Source organism: Podarcis tiliguerta (genome assembly GCF_965153285.1).
Source record: "Podarcis tiliguerta genome assembly, chromosome: 5".
Lineage (NCBI taxonomy): Eukaryota > Metazoa > Chordata > Lepidosauria > Squamata > Lacertidae > Podarcis > Podarcis tiliguerta.
The window spans coordinates 86,810,742-86,821,070 of record NC_139538.1 but is presented as its reverse complement, the minus strand read 5'-3'; the positions used below and the strand labels follow the sequence as shown (position 1 = coordinate 86,821,070).

General features: G+C 45.6%; 1 protein-coding gene across 3 annotated transcripts in view; it reads right to left on the bottom strand.

Moving 5' to 3' along the window:
- Window positions 1-1,230: 1,230 nt before the first annotated feature.
- The window catches only part of LOC310677398 (cardiac-enriched FHL2-interacting protein), a 29,807-nt gene continuing 20,708 nt past the window's right edge, over window positions 1,231-10,329 (bottom strand). The window contains exons 2-4 of one of the 3 annotated variants that reach the window (XM_083440301.1): window positions 9,115-9,268; window positions 7,993-8,117; window positions 1,231-7,036 (exon numbers count right to left, since the gene is read on the bottom strand). In XM_083440301.1, the coding sequence (XP_083296427.1) occupies window positions 2,494-6,867 (4,374 nt within the window). In that variant the 5' untranslated portion in view covers window positions 6,868-7,036; window positions 7,993-8,117; window positions 9,115-9,268 and the 3' untranslated portion in view covers window positions 1,231-2,493. Of the gene's footprint in view, window positions 7,037-7,992; window positions 8,118-9,114; window positions 9,321-10,329 lie in introns of all 3 variants that reach the window. The other 2 variants (XM_083440302.1, XM_083440303.1) reach the window with 2 other exon arrangements.

Sequence of the window (10,329 nt, the reverse complement as noted above, 5' to 3'; positions counted from 1 at the left end):
AGCCAATTCGGCTGCTCCTCTTAGCCACCCCTCTGACTGGAAGCCAAAATGCCCAAGGTCAGAGAAGCGCACTGAAATATAAAAGTAGACCCTCCAAGTGTCCCTATTTTCCAGGGACAGCCCTGGATTTACAGAAGCTGTCCTGGTTTCTGATTTGATCCCGGCATGTCCTGCTTTCCCTTAAAGGTAAAGGGACCCCTGACAGGTAAGTCCAGTCGCAGACGACTCTGGGGCTGCAGCGCTCATCTCGCTTTACAGGCCGAGGGAGCCGGCGTTTGTCCGCTCCGCAGAGTTTTTCCCAGGTCATGTGGCCAGCATGACTAAGCCGCTTCTGGTGCAATGGAACACCGACACCAGAGCAGCGCACGGAAACACCATTTACCTTCCCGCCAGAGCGGTACCTATTAATCTACTTGCACCTTTTGACGTGCTTTTGAACTGCTAGGTTGGCAGGAGCAGGGAGCTCATCCCGTCACAGCAATTCGAACCGCCAACCTTCTGATTGGCAAGCCCAAGGCTCAGTGGTTTAGACCACAGTGCCACCCGTGTCCCTATTTGCATTGGAGAAATGTTGGATGGTATGGAGCTATGTGATCCCTGAGCCAAGGAGATAGATAACTATACAGTGGTACCTCGGGTTACATACGCTTCAGGTTACATACGCTTCAGGTTACAGACTCCATTAACCCAGAAATAGTGCTTCAGGTTAAGAACTTTGCTTCAGGATAAGAACAGAAATCGTGCTCCTGCGGCGTGGCAGCAGCAGGAGGCCCCATTAACTAAAGTGGTGCTTCAGCTTAAGAACAGTTTCAGGTTAAGTACGGCCCTCTGGAACGAATTAAGTACTTAACCCGAGGGGCCACTGTATAGCCTTTAGAAGACATCTGAAGGCAGGGAAGGTATAGGGAAGATTTTATGTTTACTGTTGTATTATGTTTTTATATATGTTGGAAGCTGCCCAGAGTGGCTAGGGCAACCCAGTCAGATGGGCAGGGTACAAATAATAATTTTATTATTATTATTAAGGAATAAGACATCTGTATTTTTAGCTGAGAGACATTGAAGGGTATGTTAAAAACTGGGCAGCACACCTTACCCCCACCATTTATGTGTAGATACGAACAATTGCAATATTTTTATTCCAAACCCTACTTCCAAGTTCATGCAGGGATTTGCAGCCGGGCACATTACACAAACAAAGCCAAGGTCTGAGGTTCACCACCACCACCGTAAGGGATAGAAACTAGCTTTATTTAAAAATGAAGGCATGGGCTGACAAGGAACTTCCCTTTATTTCTTACGCTGAGGTGACTACTATCAATTAATCCTTTCTATTATGACAAATGAAATGCTTGTTTTGAAATCTTCCCCAGATACTGTCCTCTGTCCGAAAGCTCTCATATATGGGATTGCAGATGCCAAAGAGATACGTAGGACGTTGTGACAACATCCTTTTCTGTAGCTCCTTTCTAAAGCAGTTCCTGTCCCACAAAGAGGGTTCATTCTGAGTTTGGATTTGTACCCTACTAGTCTCTTTAGGCCAGAACGGCGTGGGAAGAATGTTTCTGAAGAACTGCATTCAGTTGTCCTCAAGTGGAAACTCTGACATGTCTTCTTCATAAGAATGAACATCCCTCGAATCTTGTTATCCACTTTGCCACAACAGAGGAGGCTCTGAATCCTTGTAGCTTGGAGACCATCATGATAGGAGACTTAACATTTCTAAGAAATTACTCTCAATTTCCACCTTCATCGGGACAGTTGTCTCTGACTTGTCTTTTATAGGCACAGACATGTGGTTGCCCAAACTGTACAGGCAGTGAAAAAATGGCAAGGGGGGGGGGAAGCTAGCATGTGCCAATGAAAAAGGTAGCAACCAGATCTTATTCAACCACTCACTCAGTTTCCAAACCTGAAGTTTTATCCCAAAGTGGTATTTCTGAGCATGTGCTCACTGTGGGCCGGAATCATGCGTCTGAAAGTTTGTCCCAAAGTGACTCTTCAGCTGTACACTCTGAAAAAATATTTAGGCTGCTGCACATATCCAGGCCAAAGTATTTCTGTATTGTACATCCAATGTACCATACATGGTTGTTAATGAATTTGGTTTTTTGGGCGTGTACAAAAAAGTGAATTCTCATTCGTACATTTGGTTCTCACCACCACGTATCTTTTGTCTCTAAATGCTGTGCCAAATTGAAATCGCTGCCTTCTGCTTGTTTGTTTTCTAAAGGGGAATCTGCCCATTATTCTCCATCATTCTAGTCACTCAAGCAGTGGGAAAGAGAAGCTGCAGCCACCGCCATGTCATGCTTTTCCTTTATGTCAATTTGGCGTTCATCTCATCAGCAAATTTATATCAAGAGACCACAGCTCAGTTTTCCTTCTAACACAATTGCCTTTGAAATTTGTACCGATATTATTTAGGGTGTGTGTGTGTTTGCAGGTGCGTTAGGTCTGTGTTTCTAAAATAATAGCGAGCACCTTGCGCTCTCACGACACACCTTCCACAGCAAAATCTTCAAGCGCGCCCATTGAAATGATGTCGGCATCATCAGGGAGGCTCACGTCCTTCTCGAAGTTATACTGTGACCCATCCACTTCGCGACTGTCAACATCACACACGGCAGGCTCAATATAAGGTTGACTCCCGAGAGGTTCTGGGTACTGGCCACCTTGTGACCAGTCTGTAGCCGATTCCAAGAGGGCTCTTTGCATAAGGGAAGCCGATTCAGAAAACTGAGATGGCGATGCCTGTACCGGAACAGAGGAAACTCTGGTTGGGAGAGTACTGGGGTACAAAACGTAAGAAGAAGGGACACTCTCTGAAGAGGGCATTTGAGACAAGTTCCTTTTTGATGGAGGGATTGAGAGCTGGATGTACCTGCCGCTCTCTGGATCATAAAAGGTCTTAAACTGAACAGGTAAATCTACAATGAAATACTCTCCTGAATCCGGATCCTGAAGCAGCTTACGCTGGGTTGTGGCAGGTAAAGAGGGCGTGGGACTTAATGGTGGGGCAGGTTGTAGCCTCACCAGGTGAGATTCTGATGGTGTCAAGGAAGAATTAAGGCATATTGGCGAGAGTGAGGATTGGACCGGTTGCATAGTTCCAATATCGCCGCAGTGGGATGGAGCTTCGTCCTGTAGCCTTTTCTGCTGTGCCTCTGTTTTCTTCCTCTTGCTTGCCAGTTTCTTTGCCCGCCGTAATGCCTTTTCTGATTTGGGTGGTACAGCCGGAGGTTTGGCTGCTGTCTTCGCCATCTGAAGTCTCTCATTTGCAACAGGAGATACATCAGCATCTTCCGAGGGTTGACTTGTCTGCATCAGATCAAATGGCTCCAAGGTAGAAGACCTCTTTCCACTCTCTGTTCCTCCTTGCATCGAAGAGGAATTTGTTATTCTTTCAGCCTGTGGTGCATTGGAGACTGTGGACATATCTGAAAAAGGACTTGTGAAGGTAGATTGCATCGCGCTGTGTGACCTTGGACTTGGTATGGTGGAAATGGTTAGGGTACCCGATGATGCTGATGTATCCCGGAAAACTTCACTGGAAGCATGAGAATAGGGCTCCGATATCGTGGGAGATCTCACCTCTTGACTTATTATCTTTTTCACACAAGAACCACCTCTGCGTTTAGATAAGAGATTGTTCTTAAAATAGTTCACCTTTTCTCTCACAGGGCACTTTTGCCTGTTTTGTGCTAGGTCACCTTCCAAACTAAGAATCGGTTGGCTAGAAGAATTACGCCTCAGTTTCCCAGCCCTAGCCTTTTCCTTGTCTCTGGCCAGCTGTTTCTCGCTGCTTTTCAAACCTTGCTGTGATAACCCTGGTGTAATATTAGCTCCTTCATTTTCTCCCACCAATTCCTGCATATAGACTCCCTCTGGTCCTTCCCTAAGAGTGTATCCTGTTGTTAAGGGGCTTTTCCCTACCACGCTGCCTGGGATGGATCTTAACTCATCAGCATCTCTGCCTGTTGCAGCATCCCTCACGTCCTGCTGGCTTCTGTTTCTTGACGAAAACAAGTCCACCTCTTGAATATTTGGAGTAGAACGAATGGGCCCAAAAGTCTGTCTTTCAGCCTCCGCATGACTGCCAGTGATGGCTTCTTCACAGGACAAAGACCTGAGCAGAGGCAACTTGACTGCTTTTATCACCGGCGACGACTTAAACGTGTTGTCTTTAATCATGAACATATTGGGCTTCAGTGAACTTGGTGAAGTTGGTGACTCTTCCAGCTTGGCTTCTGATGCCGAATCCATGCTTTTCCATTTGCCTTCTCTCTTCTCCTTCGCGTCTATTTCTTGCGCTGCCTTCTCATTTTTACCCTGCTCTTCCTGCTCCTCATGCTTCTCATCCGTGTGACAGCCACGGATGCTCAGATTGTAGTCATGCAATTGCTTCTCCCCCCCTGACTTCTCCTCCTCCTCCTCCTCTTTGCTACCTAGCTTTTCTTCTGCACTCCACTCATTCTTACTCCTCTGGCTTTCTTGATGGCATGCTTTCTGAAAGAGCTGCATTAGAGAAAAAGAGTCGTCCTGAAACGGCTGGTCTATAATGGAGACAAAAGATTGTTCAGAAGAGCTGGTGCTTCTTTTGCCTCGGTGTTCGTTTCTAGTCGGTGGGCAGGCTTGGTTTCCACTATCATTTATGTTCTCCTCAGGTGTGAAAAATAAATATGGGGATACCTGGGGTTCCACATCAGCACTTTGACTTGGAGCAACTTGTTTACTTTTAAGATCCTGCAGTTGGAAACTTTGAACATGTGCTTCTGGGTCAGTTGGCACATCTGCAAGGTGAGAGTTGGGTGGAGAATATTGTCTTACACAGTGCTCATTTGGGTGGAAGTCAGTCAGAGATGACATCTCACTGTCCTCTGGAGTCAGGTAGCTGTCAATGACATGCCCAAAGGAATTGGTGGCATTGGTGCTGTCCATTTCTTCAGAAGGCTTAGGACCTCTTTTGTCAGCCTCAACCATTTTTTTATTGCTTCCTTCTAGCGTATTGGCGGCTGTGACGCTTGCTTTTACGCCGTCTTGCTCCTTAATCTTTTTGTCGTCAAGGGTTCTTAGGAGAGGGGAGGGACTGTAGGTGCTTTTCACACGTTTTCGGATATCCTTCAGGTTGAACAGCAAACTCGGTGCTTTCGACTTATAGTTGTTCTGAGAAGAATAGAGTGCTCTCTCCTCTGTTTCTTTGGCGGTTCCAGTTTCAGGAATGGGAGGAGCTTCCAGAAATGGCTGACCTTCTGAGGGCTCTCTCTCTTGTTTACGTGGTAGGACTGGAGTTAAAAGTTTTGAGATGTTGAAAGAAGGACTAGAGGGGTCAGATGGAGCCATGTGGGACTCATCTGCAGATGTTTCAGCCATGGGAGTGACATCAGGTGGCTTTCTGTACGAGGAGTCCTTCATTCTTAGCACTTCTGGTGCAATCTCCTGCGTCAGCTCCATTCCTCCAAGCTCTTTCTTTTGTTTCCTCCAAGGTGGACAGACATTTTTCAGCTCAGACTTAAATTCTGAATTGCTAGTCTTCTCTGACAACACAGTAACTTGAGGCACCGGTGCTAAAGCACTGGCGATATGGGCTATCGCTTCTGGTGGAGGAGAGGCCTGAGGCAGAGATTGTGGTGGAGTGGAAGGCTTCAGTGACACGGAAACCTGCGGAGATGGTGGAAAAGAGGTTTCAGATGTAAGGGATGGTGATGTAGGAATCCTGTGCACAGATGGCGGCAGATCAGAAGCTTGGGGCAGCAACACCTGTGAAACAATGTCTTTAGCATTATCCTGAGGAGGAAAAGGCACCTGGGCTAGAGGTAATGGAGAGAGAGAGGCTTGAGAGAGTGGTTTTTGTGGAAAGGCACCTGAGAAATCCTGTTCTGAAATTACGGGAGCTGTGACCTTCGGGGGAGATGGTTTACATTCACGAATACAGGCCTCTCTAAAGAAAGGTGTTTCTTCAAAGTACGTCAGGTTTCCTTCTTTGAGTATAATTTCAGCAGGCCCGCCCGTCTCAAGTTTTTTATGATGCAGATTCCACGATTCAAAAGCACTGTTCTCGCTGTGTAGAAAGCTGCCCTTTCTAGCTGGCTCTTTGGCTTTCCCAGTTCGGTTTTTTGCCGCCTTTCTCGAGACGGCGGAGAGATTGGACATTCGAATATTTGAAGCATCGGCCTGACGATAAAAACCACGTGGACCGTGGCAGGCCAAATCCATTTTGTTCTGCCTTCTGTGCAGTTCGTGCAGTTCGGGCCTCCCGCTTGCATTTGCCACGTCCTGGAACGGCTCAGAAAACTCAGAGAGTTCCTTCTGGATGTTTAAAATGGTTTTGCCACCCCAGAAAGCCATGTCGCCTCCGCAAATTAAGGGGAGTTTTGTCAAACTGTTTCTCACCGGTTGCTTGGCTGTTGCTGAAACCTCCCGGTTCTCAGCTTTATCAAAGGTCTTTATCAAGGAGGAAACTTTTGAGGTATGTTTATAATTGCGCAGGCTAGGCACTGGCAAACCCAGCTTCATCCTAATGCTTGGGGTGATGTTTATGGTGGCCTTTTGACCTTCTTGGGTGTCGTTTGGAAACTGCTGGAATGTGGAATGCTCCTCTGCTTTTGGCAGTCCCTTGTTAGGGAGAGTATTTTTCTTGATGGCATGGTTCCGTGGGCCTTGGGAAAATTTGCTCGAGAACTGGTGGGAGATGTTGGGTGAAACCACTGGATTGGCCTCTGTGTAAGATGATTCGAGCTCAGCCACACACAGACTTTTGAAGGCTCGGTCGGTGAGGCTGCAGACTTCTCTGTCTGTGTCATCCAGGAAGCTCCCAATACTGGAGGAGTCGCTTTGCCCATCGGCGTGCTTCTTATTCACTTGCATTGTCCATATGAGTCATGAACAGAACAGTCAAAATAGCAATCTCACGTACAGAACGGGTAGGCAATTCTTTCAGCTACCATATCTCAGCCTTCGACATCTTTCGGCGACCTTCCTCCTCAAGAATGCACAGCTTTACATTCATTTATTGTGTGGAAGCACAAATAGGGCTCTGCAAATTGAACACATAAAATCAGTCATTGTAGTGTATCGTAGTCGACACGTGAGCTTTTCCCCTGTTTAGTTCCATCATTGAGTCTCAGGTTAATCTGATTATGTCCTTCCAGAATCAGGTTGTGTGACAAATTCTTACATATTAGCCTGTTCATATGTTTCTCACATATGGGGGTTTACCATGATTACTTGGAGTAGCAGCATGCTTTTAGTACCACCCACAACATAGCTTCTCCGGTCTGGGAATCAGCATGTTTTTACATGAGTAGAATGTGTCCTTTTATTTAAAATGCATCTCTGGGTTATTAATGGGGTCTGCCTTGTGTTTTTACATAAGTGGAATGTGTGCTTTTATTTAAAATGCATCTCTGGGTTATTTGTGGGGCATAGGAATTCGTTCATTTTTTTCCTTCAAAATGAACCCCCCCCCCAAGATCTGAGGGACAGTGGACCGGCCCCCTGCTGAAAAAGTTTGATGACCTGGTTGAATATGGCCACCAGAATTTTACTGGTACAGCCAAGAATATGCCTATCACACACACACAATTTTTTTTAATGGCTTACCGTACTTTTCCATGTATTAGACGAGGGTTTTTTTTTTACTCTAAAATAAAGTTTAAAATGGGGGGGGGGTCGTCTTATACATGGACACTGCAGTGGGGGGACGGGTGATTGGTTGCAGCTGTGAGCAGGATCTAGCGATTGGGTGGGTGAATGGTATCTGCTGCAAGGGCTGCTTTTTATTGGCTGCTGCTTCGGCAATTTGGTGGGCGTTGCTTGTGATGGTTAGTGTTCGCCAGTTGGGTGACAACTCTGGGCCATCTCCCCCCAATTTTCTTTAATTTTAGCCCCCCAAAATAGTCTTATACATGGGGGGCGTCTTATAGACAGAAAAGTATGGCAGTTTTTGTTTTAATATTGGCTACCAGTTCACTTCAAAGTGCTTGTACATACCTTTAAAGCCCTTAACACTTAGGTCCTGAATGCCTGAAGAAGTTCTTCTTCTTTTCCCAATCTGCCAGTGCTTTAATATCTTCCGCTGAAGACCTTTTTCAGGCGCTGCCTTCCTCACAGGTACGCTGTTGGATAACAAAGGAGAGTCCTTTTTTTTCAGAAATGGCGCCCTGGTTATGAAACACCATCCCTATAGCCCACTCTATTTTTCTAGAAAAAGAGGTGCCGGAACTCACCACGAACATCTCCCTCATTCTCTCATAATGGTAATGGTGCCCACTGGAGAGTTGACAGAACCCAGCTGAAAGGTGCTGGAACCGGAACTGCCTCTAGCGGCTTTGTTGGAGTCTAAGCTGCGTTCTTTATAGAGCAGGCTTCCTCAGCCCTCCAGATGTTTTGGGGCCTACAAAGCCACTTCTGACCTCGGGAGGAGGTGGTGTTGTGGGCATCACACCCCCAACACGTGCGTGGAGGCTGGGCCCCAGCCCTGCACGATCTGGGAAATCCTCGGCCACGTCATCCCCGGGCCAGCCAATCGGCTGGCCTAGGGGATGTGGCTTGCCTCATTTAAGGCAAGCGCGGCCGGGAATCTCCCTCTTTGACCCCTCAGCTGCGTTTGTTTCCCACCCACCTGCCTTTCAAGGTTCCTCTTTGGACCTTGCTATGGACCTCGGTTGGTCGCTGTTAAGGGGCTTAAATGGTTTTCCATTTTGGGGCTAACAAAACATGGGGCGCAGTTGTAGCATACATAAATAATCTTTTTTGGAGCCTGGGAATTTCCCTTTTTTGTTGGGGATAATTCAGAGGGAAATTCCCCCTTTTCTCATAATGCCCAGACTTTATGCACCTGGGACATTTTACAGGGTGTGGGGGGAGAATAACAGCTAACAGTTACTACCACAGCAAATGATAAGCCTCCCAACTCTGGGAAGAATGCTTCCTGAAGAACCATCCATTCCCTCTCAAATCTGTCAAATGCAAATCCCTCCATTTAGTTCAGCCCTAGCTGGCGAGGACGTTTTAAACAGAGGGTGCTTCGAGCTCTGTGATTCTAGTCAGATAAATATTATCAACAACAAGAACTTCATGCAATTTTGTATTGACAGCTTAAGTCCTTCTCACCTGCTATGTTAGCAGATGCTGTGGAGGCCCCCATTTTGGCCTCCTCACATTCATATTCTCCTCACCGTGGCCCATCTTGACGTATAAAGTGAAAATATTTTTATGAAACGTTTTCAATAGACATATTTTTGCGTATTCTTTAGATTCTTTCACTCTGCAAATTAATAGACAAAAGAGAAACATATGAGTGTGTATATATTTAATCACTATTAGTTTATTGCTCTGATTGTGCACTAAAGGGTGGTTTTCCTCTCAAGAGGGCCACTGTACAATACTGCCCCATAATGCTAGCTGTTCCTGACCCCAAGCAGAATTCCAATAATAATAATAATAATTCATTTATCCCCTGCCCATCTGTCTGGGTTGCCCAAGCCACTCTGGGTGGCTTCCAAGACATAAAAACATAATAAAACACCAAACGTTAATAGTAACAATTTGATGCACTATAAAAGTCACAATAACTTTAAAATAAACAACTTATATCAGACAATCCGTCAGAATCAATAGTAAACAGTAAAATTAAGCACCAGCAAATAATAATTAAACAGTTCGGCCACAATAAAATCTATCATCAATAAAATAAAACAATAAAATCCATCATCAATAAAAGTAACAGCAAATCACAGTGCATAAAATACCACGAAACATACAATACCATGTAAAAAGAGCAAATCGAGAAACAAAAGAAGCACAACTTATAAAACTATTGAAAAAATATCCCTAAACTCCTCTCTTCCCAGCTGCTGCTGCTGCCGCTGTTCTCAAAGTCTGAGAATGGCTGGGTGGAGCAAGGTAACACAATTGTTTGATGAGGAACAGAAAGTCTCTCTTCTCTCCTATGTATCTTGGGGGAGAATGTCCCAAACAGACCCAGGAGAAGAGCACTTTCATCTGCTTCTCTGGATCAGTCCCCGCCCCCTCTTGAAAAATCATATGGAACATTTTTTTTATCCCAACATTGGCTGGGACAAATGAGTGGCAGGGATGGAGGATCAAAAATTTGGTGTTGTGTTTTTTGTTTTACTTTTTGCTTACAGGAAAAAGAGGAGGAAAAAGAGGAGGTTAAGGGGTGATATGATAGCCATGTTCAAATATATAAAAGGATGTCACATAGAGGAGGGAGAAAGGTTGTTTTCTGCTGCTCCAGAGAAGCGGACACAGAGCAATGGATCCAAACTACAAGAAAGAAGATTCCACCTAAACATTAGGAAGAAC